Raw genomic sequence first — 16,680 nt, 5'->3', positions numbered from 1 at the left:
GGCCTCCATCCTCAGGACTTCTCTTCCTCTCCAGGAATTTCACAAGTTAGAGCTTCCTCTTGGGGATACGGAGCTTTCCATAAAACCCATCTCATTCCCAGTTCTTTTGATTCCAGGGAAGCCAGGCCTCCCATGGATGGGAATTCATTCTGCTCATAGTGCTTTGGGTCTCACAGATTCCCTGAGAGATGCTTAGGAAACATGTCCCAGGACTCAAAAGGAGTGTAATCAACACCACTCCTCCCGGAGGTTGTTTTACATTGTTTTATCAGAGTATGAGTCCATGGAGGAGCTAAATGCTTGGAGACTCAGGCTGCAATCGTTTTGGAGAGCATCGTTTTCTCTCTGCTGAGAGCTTCCCTCTCCAGCATCCTCATTCAGTGCTATGGCAGGTTCTAGAAGCTAGGTAGTAGTTCTCTGAACACAGTGTGCCTTTTGACTTAATGATTTCTCTCCCTGCGTGTCCTCATCTTCTGTAAATTTGATTAGCAAACTCCTCTTCCTCCATAGCAGCCGGTCTCAGATGTTACCTCCTGTGTGGAAGCTGTGCCAGCCCCCTAGATAGGTAATTATTTCCTCGACTCTGCTCCCTCCACACCTTGACTGGTTCTGTTTACCACATTATATTGTCATTGTTTGTTCTCATGGTTCTCTTTCCTCTTACTCTCCAAGCTTGTTGAAGACAGATGCTCATCCATCTGTGCTCTCATGGCTTAACTCAGGGCCAGACACCTGATGTAATGGGAGCTGTGTGTGTTCAGTGGAAATTGAGAAATATGCTGTGACCTGTGCATTATGTGAAAGCCAGTGAGTGCAAATCAGAACATGCAATTTGACAAAGGGTTTTTTTTTTGGTTTATGAGTTGACTTATAATAACTTCTATAAGCCAGGCAATGTTCCAGGTACTTAAAATATTTGATTAAATTACACCAGAAACATGAGAAGTCAGTATGATTATTTCCATTTTGAAGGTGAGGACCTGGAGGCTCAGAGAGATAGCTTTGCACAAGATAACACCCCTGATATGTATACTTGGTCTTGTTCAGCTCTCAGTCCTATCCACTGTATGATGTGGGCTGGACCCAAGGATAACAAATGACATTTTCTGAAGGATCACCTCAGTGTCATATGAATATTAGATGATTAATCAGTGGGACTATAATAGGTGGTACCTGAAATGCCTCTTGAAGCCATATCTTCAGCATAGAATTTACAGAAGTCACATGGGTTGATTGATACAACCCACCCGTGTGTAAGGCTCAGAAATGAGTCCTCACTCAAAGCTTGCCAAGAGGGTCTGTGTCTAGGAGAAGGGTTCCGCCTTATTTCGTGGCCATTGTTCTCACATGAACACGGTACTTTTGAGGGGATTGCTGGTCTGCCCTGGGACACTTCTGTTCTCCTCCTTCCGCTAAATTTCACACGTGTTTCAGTCTTCCAGTCCTCCCATCTGTCAGCCTACTCCAGTGAAGTTTCACCTCGTTGGCTGGGGAGCCAGGGAAGTTCACTTTGCTGAAGCTGCTCCGAACTTTGCTTCCATGGGCTGCAGGATGAATCAGGAGTCAGTTTACTTGGCTATTTTGTTTGTGGAATACTACCTCTTTAGAAATCAAGTCATACACCTTTAAGTTATAGATACAAACTTGTAGCCCTCAGAGGTTAAGTGGCCTGGTGAGGGTCACATGGTTTGTGGAAGAGCCCTAGAGCCTGGGTCCAGTTTGGCAATTGCTCATTCTGTTCCTTTGTGAACACAGAATACACTAAGGAACTTCATCTTGAGGGGGAACATTGACTCTTCGTGTCTGATCTTCGATCAGAGATATCCTGCCTCCATGCCGAGCTCCTAGAAGGTGGTACAAAGCCAAGGAGGAGACCCAGAGAGCACTGTTAGTGAAGAAAAGGGGAAAGGGGCAGGAAACGGTTGTCTTATAATGATGAGCAGGGCCTTCTTGTCACACACGGGCTGAAGCAACTTCTTTAGTCTCATGAGCATTAAATTGTAAATCCTTGGAAGGTAGGAAATGTGTGTCACACTTTGCATGATCCAAATATTTAATCAAATAAAACTTTGAAGTGGACAAAAGCTTTATTGCAATAAATTAAAATGTGGTATCTTTGGAATATGTTTGAAAGCAGTGATTGTGGGTTGGTAAGGCGAGGCCAGGGAGGGTGTTTGGCAACGGTGGGAACCATGGTTAATCTCCAGTTTGCCTTTGGGCCCCCAGGACTCTACTGTAGTGTGCAAGAAGGAGTGCTCCCGCCCTGGTGGCTGCGACAAGGGCACGGAGGCCTGTTGTGAGGAGTGCCTCCTACGTGTGCCCCCAGAGGACGTCAAAGTGTGCAAGTTTGGCAACAAGATTTTCCGGGTATGTCATGAGCCAAGCTCATGGAAACTCTGTGCTAGTCTGAATTGTAAATGCTCCCAAAAAAATTCAGATTGGCATCATCTATACTTTGTGTGTGTGTGTGTATGATAACCTATAAATGCACTTATTTATAATATTACATATGCAAATATATTGAGAATCAAGTACATAGGGACAGAGAAGCAACTGCTTTGAAAATGTTTTCCTTTCAGAAAATTTTCTTTTGAAATATGCCTTATTTTTGCTTTATTAAATATTTCAAACTTGTAAAACATTATTGCCTTTTCCGAATGTGGTCAGCCTGTGCTTGGCATTGACCCGAAACTGCCCCTGGCTGGTGCAGTGATGGGTGCTCATGTACCTGGGAACGGCTCAGGTCTAGAGCTGGGTGCTTTTAGGACTTTTCCACACTGCTGCTTTGCAAAAGGAGATTTTCTCGTTTGGAAGATGTTCCGGGGAGGATGTCTGTCCGGCGTACGTGGCTGGCACGGCCCCTGAGCAAAGGGGAGAGAGCGTGCCCCGCTGAGTCAGTGGGGCTGTCTGCTAACTGCCCCCATCTCAGCTGTGTTTTACCCTGTTTTCCGGCTGCCCGAGGAGGAAGCTGGAGCTCTTGTGCCCTCTTTCCATGGGGTCGCCCCTGTCCACAGCACCTAGGTGCAGTGACCTGCCCTCACGGAGGTGCTGTGTGTGCAAAGCTCCTTAGTGCGAGGGTCCTTTAAATGACTGGGGCCAAACTCATGGACAGAGGGCTATCCTTGAAACTGAGTCCTAGAAAAGTGCAGTGGGAGATTCTGGCCCTTTAAGACAATTTCAGGTGCGTCTTCTCCTAGGGAATAAAAGCCCCTAGGGAATAGACAGTCTGTAAAATGACTGTAAAAAATGAGAAGAAGGAGGGAGAGAAGCGGTCTACACGGCAGACCCAAGCTCGTTTCTCTGTTTCTAAGAACTTTGCCACCAGCCCAGGAAGGGCTCCCCGCGCATCTTCAGGCCCAGTGCTGTTGCCTGTCATCTCTTTTCCCCAAAGCAGGGATGTCCACCCTTGACTGTCCTCCAGGGTTCTGGCCTGCATTTGTAGACTATAAAGCCCATGAACCAAAGACGTTCTTCTAATAGCTCTTCCAGGGCTGAAAAGCGTGTCCCAAAGTGCGTCCCAGCTTTTTGGGAGGAGAGTGTGTGACAGGAAGGGACGTGGTGTGAGTGGCTCTTAGAGTTTGCTCTCTGGACCCCACATTTCCAGATGACTTCCTGGTCAGGTGGCAGCTGGGCATTGGGAGTCGTCTGGATCAGCCTCTGTTCTTGGCATGTTTTTGCCCCATGTGGTCCAGAACCATGTCACCTCTGGGAATAAACGAGCTGGGCACAGCTCAAATATTTCTGTCTTTTCCAGCGGGAAACATGAGACTTTTGTTTTTACATCATGTGTGAAAACGCCTGTTTGTCTCCCCATGCAGGAGGAACAAGATGCAAAGAGGACTTAGCTGCCCAAGAATTCCGTTTATATCCTGGAGGGAAACACACACACACACACGCACATACATGCAGATCTAATCTTAATGTTAAATCGGTCAGGGGCAGGTAGATGCCTCAGAGAACCTTAGTCTAATGATGGCATCTCTCACCCAGGGTAAGAGATGCTTCCCTTGGCAGAGGAAACCCAGCCTGTTGGTTAGCTGCACTCGACCCACAACTGACAGCAGAATCCTGTGCTCTCTCCCCAGGATGGAGAGATGTGGTCCTCTGTCAACTGCACCATTTGTGCTTGTGTGAAAGGCAGGACAGAGTGTCGCAAGAAGCAGTGCACTCCCATCAGCAGCTGCCCACAGGTACGTGTTGGTACAGGCTGACATGCCTTTACCTGGGCATCCTGGGAAATGTCCTGTTCGTGGCATGGTCCCCTGGTCCCCAAATCCAGATCCCCTGGAGCTTGCATGCTCCCCAGTAGCCACATGCCCCTTGCAAAGCTTGCTCCTGCTCTTCTGCAGTTTCCACCCAGATTCTAGTCTTGCGTGAAAATAGCTCCCACCTTGCCCTTGTCTCCACTCTCCTATTTCTTAGTGACTTTGCCTCATTCTTTGCTTGAGTGTCTCCCATTCCTGTTAGGTCTGCTCCCTTGTTTCTTTGGCTGGGTTTTCTGTTGAACATCAGCAGCTTCCTTTGCGTTCCCCTTCTCTCTTTCTCTCTTCTCAGATCAGAGTTTTATGGCCATAGCTATTCAAAGTCATAAGTGGTTGTTTCTCAGGAAATTTCTCAAGGGTTTTCTCCTGCCTAGCAGCACTCCAACCCTCTTCTGAAGTTTTTCCTCTCGAACCCTGGCCTCCATGGCAGTCCCGAATAGAACTCGTGTCCTTGTGGGAAGACTTCTTTCCAGAAGCCCACAGTCCCAGTGCTGAATAAAACAGCCATTATCCTCCCAGGCTAAACTCCATGAACTTGCCTCAGCAACTTGAAACCTCTCAAAGCTTTATGCATTTTGGGAAAATGTCAAACCTATTCAATACCATCCAGTGAATGAAAAAAAATACCCACAGATTTGGGGCATGTCCGCCCTTCCCTGTTATCGACAGCCTTTAATTTTGCTCACATCTGTTATTACTGTAAACAAAACAGCACTGTGTTTGCCTGACTACCAAATGAGGCTCAGGAAACAACAGCTGCTGCTATTGCACAACTGAATAAAGGGGGGAGAAAGAAGTGAAGAAAAAAAAACGCCAAAATTCCCTAATTAGTCTTGCTTTAGAAAGCCTCAGACATAAAACTGAAAACCTCCCATAAAAGAAGATGAAGGGGAAAAAAAATGGATAGAGTACAGAGACTTGAAGCCTTGAACGTGGTCTGCGTATAAATATTCATTGGGAAAATCAGATCAATCTTCTCTGCCCAGCCTGCAGGAGCCCCCCTGCTAATGGCCTCTTGCAGCACATGTTAGCAATAATGGGCTTCCTTATGCCACAAGACGAGAACTGGGCACCGTGCCCACTTGGTGGCTCAGGCACCGAGCTCCACAGTCCGGGGTGGAGAGTCCAGCTGCACGTGAGCTCCACCACGGTTGGCGGGGTTGATGGTTTTCATTGTCTTCTTACGGTGGGGAGGTCAGGGCTCTGGATGTCACCAGCTGCATCTGGTTGGTGTTTCTCCTTTATGGACCACATTTGGGCCAGGGGCATCATGCCTCCAGTCACAGGCCTTCCCCCCAGCTCCCCACCTCCCCACCCACCCTGTCTTGTCCCAGCTCATCCGTGCCTGGCTCCTACCTCAAGGGCCATCTTTCTGTTTCTAAGCATCTTCCCAAATGTCCCTCTAGTTCCCACTCTCCCCACTCAATGGCCATGGTTACTCACTTACTGCCCTGCCCATGCATTGCCTGGAGAAATTTAAAAAATCCGAAGAGTCCTCCTGCATTCCCTGCTCTGTCGTCCTGGTCCTATACGTCTCTTTTCCAGAAGCATGTGTGCCTTGCTGAAGAAGGATTTTCTGCTTGGATTCCATGTCCACCCTCCCTGGCAACTCCCCAGAGACAATGGAGCCCGGTTGTGAGGAGGGTTAGGTGGATTCTAGTGGGGACAGGGCTGTTCTGACATTGGCATCTCCTTGTCGCCAGTGTGCACCAAGACTTCCTCTGTAGTCACAGGGCTAACCCCACTGAATGCTGAGACCACCCTCTGAAGTGGGTGTTGTTACTACACCCTTTTTACAGATGAGGTCACGACCCGTCTGGAGTTCCACAGCTATTTATGTGGAGTCCAGGGGCTTAACTCCATAGCTGGTGCTTGATTTACTCCCCACCTACTTTAGCATTATTACCAGCCCCACTTTTGTTTTCTGAGGAAGCTGATGGCAGTTCCAGCCAGTGTGCACACACAGGGGATCATGTTGCTGCATATTGTTGGGGCCTTGGGTGTAGACAGCTCTGTTCCATTCAGACAGAGCACCTGTCCTCTCCCCTGGGGGCCACCATGCCATCGGCCTGAGCCTACGACACTTGGTTTTGTCCTCAACTGCTTTCAGTCCAAGAAGCCAAAGGAGACCTGCGTGCTGAATAGAGATGAGAACTCTAGGCCATGAAAATGTGTGGTGATGCCCCAAACTGTGGGGTGACTGGATGGGACCAAATTTGAAGTCTCACGCCACGTCAGCATAGCCTTCGTTTGGGTCTCTAGTTGATGGAAAAATGAATCAGATATAGTTCTGGCTTCTCAGTTATTAACCAGCATTTTTTGTCTGTGTAATTTTTTGGAGTACCTAAATCTATTTTTGATGCAGCTGACCAGTAGTTGAGTGAGTGAATGAACCTTATATTATCTATGTGGCCTTGACACAGGCCTTGGGCCTCTTCTCTTGTTTCCTAGAAACAGGAATAGGGTAGAGGGTCATTGTGAAATTTAAGTGGAATAAAGTATGAAGAATGCACAGCATTCTTTCTAATGTACAGCAGTTACCCAATGAATATAAAATCCTCTTAGTGATAAAGGAGGAAAGAGGATAAAAATCTGGAGTGGAAATCACATGGCCTTTAGGGTTACACAACGTTAGGTTTCGTTTGGGTTCTACCACCACTGTGTCGCGTGACTTCAATTTCTTCACCTGTAAAAGGGACACGTTCAGCTCATAAGGTTCTTAGGCATCTTAATAGTAATTATTACTACAATATATAATGTTAATTAAACCTTAAGTGTTTTAAGTGTTAAATTATTAAATCCTTACAAATAGCCCGATGCTGAATAACCGAGGGAAAACATCTAGAAGGGTCTTCGTTACATCGAGAAGTGCTCTGTAAATGTTACTGTGTCACTAGTTCTTCTTCGCTGTGAGTCCCGTTGAGTCAGGGATGAGACAATGCCATCTTCTGATACGGGAATATGCTTCCTCCTTTAAATGTCGTGCATGGAAAACAAATCTGAAGAAATGCATTTTAGGAGATGTATTTCCAGAACGGTAATGGAAAATTACTCTACACTTCAAAATTCTCAGCTTTGTTGGCTTTGACTGCGTAGCAATTTCCGAAAGAAGAAATCCAACCACACTGGATCTGCAGCCCAGAGACTGTCCGTACCCATTGCCCTGCGCTTGGGTTAAGGTTCACTGTTAGGGCCCCTCCGAGAAGCAGAGCAGAGAGGGGGCCCGACAGGCAGTTCCTGCTTTTCTGTGTGTGCTCTGGGCCCGTAGAGGCTGAGATCCGAGCATCAGTGAAAAGGCTGAATTGAGGCTGTCTCCATCTTCCCTCCAAGTGAGAAGAGACACACCAGTAAGTCCTTGGGGTGTTTCCCGGCAGATAAAAACAGGAAAGCTTTCCGAATGGCTTCACCTGGCCTGAGAAGCTGATACTGGAAACTTCGCGTTCGCCATCATCATCCCCATCTGGGCACTGGGTTCCAGTACAGCTTGGACCAGTTTCATTGGTTTATCTGGGATTAGATTTAAAAAAGAGTTTTGACCCCCAGCAGACCCTATTTCTTAACATTAAAAACTCTTCTTTGTTTTTCTCTTGATTAGGGTAAAATTCTCAACAGAAAAGGATGCTGTCCTATTTGCACTGAAAGTAAGTTTATTCCTTTGCAAATGTGCTGTGAATGTTTATTTTGACTTTATAGTGCGGTGAGAAGAATGGAAGTGGTAAGTTTTCTGCATGCGTTGTTTCTGTTGGTAAGAGGTGGGATCCTCCCAGCTCCCTACAAACACTGTAAATCAGTTACAATCCTCTGCAGAAGCACAACTGAGACGAATGTAGATGTTTCCATCGGAACTTGTGGTTGTGAGAAATTGAGATGATAAGTGGTATGATGTGGTTTAAGGACTACATAACTGTGTGTGCATTTTAACTTCTGCTCACATTTGCCGTCCCAGAGGCTAAGATAATGGTATCCAGTGAAACCAAACAGTACACGTAAGCTAGGAGGAATTTTCCTTCTATCATTATAAAGCCCAACAGCTGCATTTACTTCCTTCCCCCAACTCCTCATCGTTTCACCTGGGCACATCCGGTGTCACTATCGGCAAAGACAGAACGTGAGGTCTTTTGTCTGGCCGTGGTTTGACCCTCCTGCCATTTTGACCTGAGTTCTAGCGTGGCCTGTCCTGGGAGCCATCTGAGGCCACCCCACTCATCACAGAGGCCAAGCACGTGCACAGGCCCCATGTGTCCCCAGGCGCAGACAGCTGCCTGGATCTTGTGGCAGATTCAGTGGCTTCCTCAGATTCTTTTGGTGCTGAGAGAGGTTTCAGGAGCGCTTCCTTGAAGGAGGAGAACTAGTGATGTCCCTATCAAGTTCGTTCGCACATGTGAAAGGCGGAACTAACAAAGCCATGGAACCTATTAGAAAGTATGTTAGGAGCCAGTCAGGCTGAGAGAAATGGGCTTTTGGGGGGTCTGCAAAGCAGTGTTCAGGTGGGAACTGCTGTGGTCACTCCACTTGTCTAGAGTATTTTGGACAATAGGTACAGAGATTTTACACATGTGTGCATGCGACATGTATGTTGTTACATATGGCATATCATATTACATTATTATATATAATATATATACACATGTCACAAAGTCTTGAGATGGAGAGCTATTAAATAATTTTTGACATACATGGATAAAAGTACTAATTGAATCAGTGAGAATTAAATCATAAGTTTAATAAAGGACTATTTCTTTTTTTAAGATTTTATTTATTTATTTGCCTTTAGAGGGGAAGGGGAGAGGGAGAGAAACATCAATGTATGGTTGCCTTTTGTGCGTCCCCTGCTGGGAGTTGGCCTGCAGGGAACCAGCCTGCAACCCAGGTATGTGCCCTGACTGGGAATCAAACCGCGATCCTCTGGTTCGCAGGCCTGTGTTCAATCCACTGAGCTATACCAGCCAGGGCCATAAAGGACTATTTCTTTAGAGATAATGCAGTTCATAAAATAACTCCAAGGAGGCCAAGAAAATAGGACTCAGTTGAGCCCAGGAACTAAGGCAGGGAGATTTGCCTCTGATTAACACAGCAGGGTTCTGAAGAACACGGATGAGCCATCATACTTAATCTCCACCCCCCAGCCTCTCTGGGTGAGGAAACTGCATTTACAGATGGGTTGGAGGCCGCCTCCAGCCCACATCCTCTCTGGATGAGTGGGGTCGAGTCTGAATGGACGGTTTTCCTCCGTACCCCTGTCGGTGGAGTGGCTTGCCTTCCCCTAAAAAGCACTGTGTCTCCTGGTTGAAGCAGAGGCAGACTTCAAAGGAGCCCTTCTGATTTTCTAGCAGACCTTTCAGCTTGCGTGAGCACAGATAGGTTACATATGCCCGTTGCTCCACACGAAACACATGTCTTCATTCACAAAAACACATGGCTGGTCCCGTTGAGAAAAACAGCCTGCATCCTGAGTTCTCTGACTTTATCTTCCATGAGTCAAGATGGTGATTATAGTGAGAGTGGAGAGAAAAGCTGCATTTCATTATTGGTTTATCCATGGTGGGTTAGCCTTTCCATGTCTAGAATACTGGTGGTTTATCAGGAAAAAAAAGGAGAGAAATAGAAGGGCGGGCATGACAAAATCAAAGCAAGCTTTCAACCAATCACATGAAATATTATGTGGAACATGTGAAGGAGCCCATGACCTCTGTCACTGAAAGAGGTAATTGGCAAGAGTGAAGCCCCCTAGCAGGGGGGCATCTGGGAGACCGTGAACCTGGTGCACCTGCGTCCAGCAGGCATGTGGTTCCTGGTCCAGTTCTACATGAGATCATCGCATGGCTGTTTCCCCATTTCCCTCCGTGTTCACTCCATCTCTTTACTCTCTCTCCCCTGCTGTCCAACAGCTTTTCCACTGGGGCTGAAAAACGCATCCTTCTTGGGCAGAGTTTACCTGTTCATACTGACTTAAGAGATGGGATGACTTCCCATTTTTTTTACGCAATACCCAGACCTTCATAACACATCAGACTTGTTCTGATGCGCTTTAGCTGTGTCCAAAAGGTCTCCTTTGAAATTCATCTGTCATTATAACCAGGGTCCTAGTGAAACATTTAGGCTTGTTTTGCCCCCTTCTGTCAGTTCTGAAAGCTCTCCTGATACATGGTTTCTGGAGCAGACAAATGGAGGCTGAAGTAAAAACTAAGGCGACTATTCTCTAAAACCAGAAAAACGACTGATTTCCATTTTATCCAAACAAAATCACACACACACACCCCTTAGCTGCTGCAGGATTTCCAACCTCAGTATCACTGATGGTCTGGCCAGATAAGTAGTTATTTGCTGTGGGCCTGGCCTGTGCATTGCATGATGTTCAGCAGCATCTCTGGTCTCTCCCAAGTAGATGCAGTAACACTCCTGTCCCTAAGGTTATGACAATCAATAATGTCTCTAGACGTGGCCAGTGTCCCCTAGGTAGTGAAGGCTCCCCTGGTTGAGAACCACTGATACTCCAAACGGGGGCAACAGCAAAGGTGAATACAGACGTAGGCACCGTACTAGTGACGTACTAGTGACTCCCTCTCCGCACATGTGATTAGATGAGCTGGGACCGTAAGGCGTGGGTCCCCTGAGACGGGAGTGGAATGTGAAAGACCAGGAGCCTCTGGCGTTCGTTGAATGTGGTTCTGTAGGTTCATTGCCCAGCCTTACAAAAATGTATAAAGGCATCAGTTTGTCTCGACTCATTGAAATTCACCATCTTTGCTTTAGTCCCTAGGAGCTAGAAGTTAACGTGCAGCCCACCACTAATGGCATGCAGTTCTCAGTGATAAGCTCAGTCCTGGCTTCATCTCCTGTGTCTGCCCTTCTGTGTGGTGAGCCGCTGAGCATGTACCCCTGTGAACTCCGTGTAGTTCTTCTTTGGAAGGAGGCAGCAATAAGTACTTAGACCCGTCCATCCACCCTTTCATTCATACATGAAATGGACTGATGACATAGTTCCTATATGCTAAGTCTTACTTTGAAGACCTGTGATAGTTTGGTGTGTGTCACCCTGTTCCGGCAGTGGTGGCATGGCTCTGTCTGCTCCTAAAACCCCACAGAGCGCCAGCCTTATTGTCGGGGTTAGTCTGTCTTGGAGTGCTTGGGGCTGTCAGACCTCTGAAAGGGATAGTAAAGAGGAAGCGAATTCTAGCTGCAGGACATGTTGTACGCTTCTCCTAGCAAGAGTCAGAGATAATGGTTAATGGATAGTTCTGAAGGTAAGAAGCAGTAACTGAGGTACTAACTACTTGGTCTGAAGGCACAGTGATGATTCTATTGAAACTGAGAGGGAAAAAAAAGAATCCTCTTAAAATTAGGCCTGAAGGAAATATGGAAAGCATTGCTGTCTTCTACTAACATAGGTCATTCTCTCTTTTTCCTTCTCAGACAGAAAAGTATTAAAGTTGGTTTGGGTGGATTACTTAAAATAAAATATCAAAAATGAGCAACTTTATAAAGCTTTTGTGCAAGTGCTACTTCTTGCCAAAGTGTGAGCTGTCGCCCAAAGTGAGTCCCATGGTGCCTGGGCGGAGCATCCCTGGGTGGAGCGTCCCGGGACTGAGAAATGGGTGCTGGGACCGGCCCTGGCATGTAGCCCTCGGTTTGTGTGAGGCGTGCAGCGGGCGGTGGGGGGTTGACCTGCCCATCCCACAGAGACCCGAGTCAGATCCATGCTGTGCTGGCAGAACGTCTGCTTTCAGACGTGGAAATAATACTCAGAAGCAAACTTCTCACTGATAAGAGAGGGATGTGTGTGTGTATAGAGAAGAAGGGGGAGAGAAAAGAGAATGAGAGAGCATCTAATCTCATAACCATCTCCAAGACCAGACACAGCCAAAGGCAGCGCAGCCGTGGATGCCCGGCTCCGGACCCCAGGTCTCGTAGACTCACTAAGCTGTGCCTGTAGCCATGTTCGTCCCAACCGTCAGAATCCCAACCCCAAAGGAAAGTTCACCATTGCACAACACAGGGCTGGTAGGACTCTACTGAGCACAGATGTGCATTTAATTGAAATAACCTCAACTACATGTTCTGCAAGTAACAGGAAATATCAGATTCCAGCAAGTTGGGGTGCAAGGAGGCTCACAGTTGCCAGGTGACCTCTTTAAACCCCCCAAGGGTTAGTTTCCAGCTGTGCGCTGAGTGGTGAGCCTGCTGTGCGGAGCTCTCCGCCCCCCCTCCCCCCCAACGACCTGCTTCATGCACCCACCATGGAGGCTGTGGAAGTACCCTAGCTGGTTTGGGCACATCTTACTTAAAAGTCTCTGGGCATGCCTGCAGATATCTTCAGTTAAAGAGCAGCCGAAGGAGGGGAGGACACAGCAACCATTTAGCAAACACAGTGGAGCCCCTTTTAGGAGACCTTTTCCCTGACAGAGGTTCTGCACATTACTAACTCCGAGTCTGAGCAAGGTTTCTGGCCTCGGAAACTATAAGCAGCTCCAGGTCCCTTAACACCAAGAGTCTGTCCTTAACTGGGGAAAGCAAGGAAATTTGAAACCGCAGCCCAAGACACTTGTAGAATAAGAGTTTGTGGCGTTGCCTGTAGCCTTGCCAAAGGTGTGGGAAGCTTGGTGGCCACTGAAGTTTCTGCGTGAGCATCTGGATTTGGGTGGTCACTGCTCCCAAGGCCCAGCCAGCAGACAGGGGGGCAAGCGAGACCCAATCATCCCCCACATGGTGGCTAGGAAAGCCTGCCCTGGCAGGAGCCTTGGAGGGAGGGCGCAGAAATCAGTTTGTTTTTGTTTTGTGCGCTGTTCTGTCCTAAGGGACATCGTTACTTTAAGTTTTCTGGCTGTGACTTGGTGCACAATTGAAGGAAGAGCCTGAAGTTATTAAGGCTCGTCTTTTATTCACCACCTACAGGTGATAGTACCCCATCAATTCTGACTGTTTAGTTAACAGTCGCCACCATCATCATCATCATATAACAATGACAGTAATCCTACCAGCTCAGCAGGAGCTAGCATTTCTTTAGCCTCTACTCTGAGTCAAACACTGATTTGGACTCTCCCATGTGACCTTACTGAATTCTCTCAGCCACCTTATGGTCAAGGAGGCTGAGTGGTTAGGAGGGATGCCTGAGGTAGGAGGTAGAGCCTGCATTCCCACAAGGAAGTCTGACCCCAGGGCCTCGGCTGGAATTTCTCCCCCTGACTTCTTGGTCATTTCGTTCCATGTGATAACCAGTTGCAGTTCAGAAGGACAGAGCAGGGCTGCAGGGCTTTACCGCTGGTGAGGGCTGGAGACTGGAGAAGGGTGGTAGGAGAAGTTCCCAGTTTAGTAGCGGTTCCCCCACCCCACCTGGAAGAAATGTAGACTAAAGTGCCCGGGCTTTCATCTGCCTGGTGACCCCGCCCCCTGCCTGTCCTCATGCAGAACAGCGATCATTGGAATGCTCAGCACTCACCAATGCATCCAACTGGCGTCATGTTCCACGTCCACTCACTTTTCCTCCTGGCAACTCAGGGTCGAGGCATTTCCAAGGATAAGTGATGACCTCCCCAAATTTGTTTACTCACAACATTAAAATGTATATAATTTTAAACTGAAATTAATTGTGAATTAATTGTGTCTAATGTCTACCAAGAGTGAGTAAAAGCAAATTTGCTCTGTCACTCAAGTGCATGAGCATTTTAGCATCATGGGACTGTGTAAATGAATGTGCCTTAACTGGGAAGTCAGCCCTCCCACTTCTGTTTTTTTAAATCCTCATCCAAGAACACATCCACTGATCCCAGAGAGAAAGGAAAGGGGAGGGAGCTGAAGTAAATGTACTGAGGTGTCAGGAGAGAGAAAGAGAGAGAGAAAGAGAAACTTCGATTGGTTGCCTCCCATACGTGCCCCAACTGGGGATCAAGCCCGCACCCTAAGCATGTGCCCCAATCAGGAATTGAACCCGAAACCTTTTGGTGTATAGGACAATGCTCCAACAAGTGGAGCTACTGGGCCAGGGCAACCCTCCCACTTTTTAGGTGAGGATATGGAAGTTCACATTCACTGTAGTATTAACTGGAAATAGTGGGGTGGGAACATGCTTTTTTCCCCCATTTCTTTTTTAATCCTCCTACTCTAGTATTTATTCTGTCCTATTACATGGTTTCCCTCTACCTTTGCTTGGAAAAGTTATTTTTAATATTCATGTACCATTAATAAACCATTCTATTAAAAGTGACTTTCTTGCCAGACTTTGAAAAACACACTTTGTCCGTGGAGCTCTAAATCCATTACCAGACGCCTGGTGCAGCGTAGCCATGGCCACCATCTTGAATCTCGGGAAAGATGCTGCAGCCCAGTTTTGACAGTGGGAACTAGTGGCTAAAACCCCTGAACAGGGCACCCCTAAAACTCAGCTAAGGGAGAACACAGAGGCTGCGAACCCCAAACCCTGACACCGAGACATGCGCTTCGTGGGAAGTGCTGTGTGATGAATTGCACATCACTGCGCGCTGAGCTGGGGCACATCTATTTCTCTTTGAGGGTGACATCTCCTGTGAGCAAAAGAAGAGCAATTGCTACTTCTGCTGGCACTAAATTGCTCCTGTTACCGACAGAGATTTACGGAGTGGAAGCCTGTGTCAGGCAGCATGACAAACGCTCTCCGTGTGTCCTGTCATTTAATCCGAGCGCACAGGGATCCGTGAAGTGGCCGCTGCTGTTACCCCCCACTTTACAGACCGGAGAAGTCGAATGGGGCAGGACCCTTGCCCAGGAGACTCCCAAGCCCAGACTTCCGAGCGCTGTTTCATGTTCTCTGTGGACCACATTTTCATTCGTGCTGGAGGTTTGCCTCCTGGTGCCTATCAGGTTTGCCTGTTGCTTTTCTGTCCCTGTCACTAAAGACTTCTCTTTGAAAGCAGATATATGTGCTCACCTTTTAAAACCTTATCTATGTTTATGAGGTCACTTAGCTTGTTCAGACTCATGGGTTACAGTATGTGAGTTCTAACCTCTCCTGGGAGCTTGGAGAAGTGACGTGTGAGCCGCACTCCATAGTTCCTTCAGTGTGAAGTTCATGTTTATGGATACGACCTCTTTTCTCCATACCACAGGCCCCAGCCACTGCTTCGTGCCTTTGCTGTGCCTTTTCATTCTCTCCTCGGTTCACCTACCTCCAGCTTTGATTTTGCGCCTTTGCATCCTATAAGCTCACAGCCCTGCCTGCCCCCACGGCACCCCTTCTGTGGTCACTCTCTCGTTCTGGTCTCAGATCGACCCAAACTCTGAGGTGTGTAACGTAGCACTTCCTGAGAAGATGCTAATATGGCAGATGTCAGCTTCTCATTTGGGGGAGACCACATTCTTCTTTCGGGTGCTGCATTTGAATTTCATTAACCGAGGCTCCCTTTGATTCTCCAAATTCTCTGTGTTGGGAGCTGGATGGAGGGTTTCACGGCTGTTTCCAGCCCGTGCCTATTGACCGAATTCTGGAGGCACCCCCGCAATCCCAGCTGCACAGGTTGTGAACCTTAATGCTTCTTCTCATACTTTTGGCATTTCTCTCTCCTGTTGCTCCTCAGTCATCAAGTCTGGTGGGTTGTCTCTTGGTCTTGTTTTTCTAATAAATAATTTCCTTCCCATTACCACGGCAGCCAGACCCTCAACCCACTGCCTGCAACTAATTTCTGTCTTTCCTCCATCAGCCTTTCTTTTCTGCCCACGGCTGTCAGAACCCCAACTTGGCTTTCACAAGAACCTCCGCCGGCTGGCTGCTTCCCACCCGGGTTTCTCGCACGGCTCCCCTAAGTTTGTTTTATAAAATGCTGGTGCTGAGGGATAGTCATGAGTAATGCTTTCAAAACAAGAGTCTGTGGTTGAATATATTCGGGATGTGCCGGGTCAAGAGAACTTGAGTACTTTTCCTCGCTGCAGGATTCGCAGAGCCCCTTATTGCCAGCCAGTGTGCCGGGTAAACTTTCAGTGGGGTGACGGAGAAGAGAGAACCCCTCGGACTAATTTGAGCTGCAGAGATTTTTGTTTATTTCTACTTAGTTTGGCAGAGCCACAGGCAGGATTGATGTCTCATAGGAAACGCGTTAAGAAATGTTGGTTCTTTGGAGTATGTTTAAACTTCTCAGGCTGGCAATCGATCTCAGGCCAATTTATTTAGACAGCTTGGCTTCTCCCGTGTCTCCAAGCAACTCCCCACTCCTGTCAGACTGGTCTCGTGATCTTCTCATGCCCGTTGTGCTCTTTCCTGTGTCTGTGACTCTATTACCATTCTTCTGTGGTCTAGAAGGGTCACCCCAGTCTAGCTCCAAGTCTGCATTTTATAAATGAACTCAAAATTTCACCTGATCTATGCTCTCTCTATAAGGTGCAGCCTTATCCAGCCCTGTTTTAGCCAGCAGTGGATTGCAATTTCCTGGATTTGCATAGAATTTGTAATAAG

The 16,680-nt window shown here is 47.5% G+C and overlaps 1 protein-coding gene across 2 annotated transcripts in view; it reads left to right on the top strand.

Annotated features, from left to right (window-relative positions):
• Nucleotides 1-16,680, top strand: part of BMPER (BMP binding endothelial regulator) — a 216,663-nt gene that overhangs the window by 118,217 nt on the left and 81,766 nt on the right. For both annotated transcript variants that reach the window (XM_037041161.1, XM_037041160.1), the window contains exons 9-11: nt 2,227-2,367; nt 4,086-4,190; nt 7,858-7,903. In XM_037041161.1, coding sequence (XP_036897056.1) covers nt 2,227-2,367; nt 4,086-4,190; nt 7,858-7,903 — 292 coding nt within the window. The remainder of the gene's footprint in view (nt 1-2,226; nt 2,368-4,085; nt 4,191-7,857; nt 7,904-16,680) is intronic.

This window comes from Sturnira hondurensis, unplaced genomic scaffold, assembly GCF_014824575.4.
Source record: "Sturnira hondurensis isolate 20B ecotype Veracruz unplaced genomic scaffold, ASM1482457v3 Scaffold0002840, whole genome shotgun sequence".
NCBI classification, from domain to species: domain Eukaryota; kingdom Metazoa; phylum Chordata; class Mammalia; order Chiroptera; family Phyllostomidae; genus Sturnira; species Sturnira hondurensis.
Note: the sequence above shows the minus strand (reverse complement) of the source record. Positions and strands in the feature narration are given on the sequence as shown.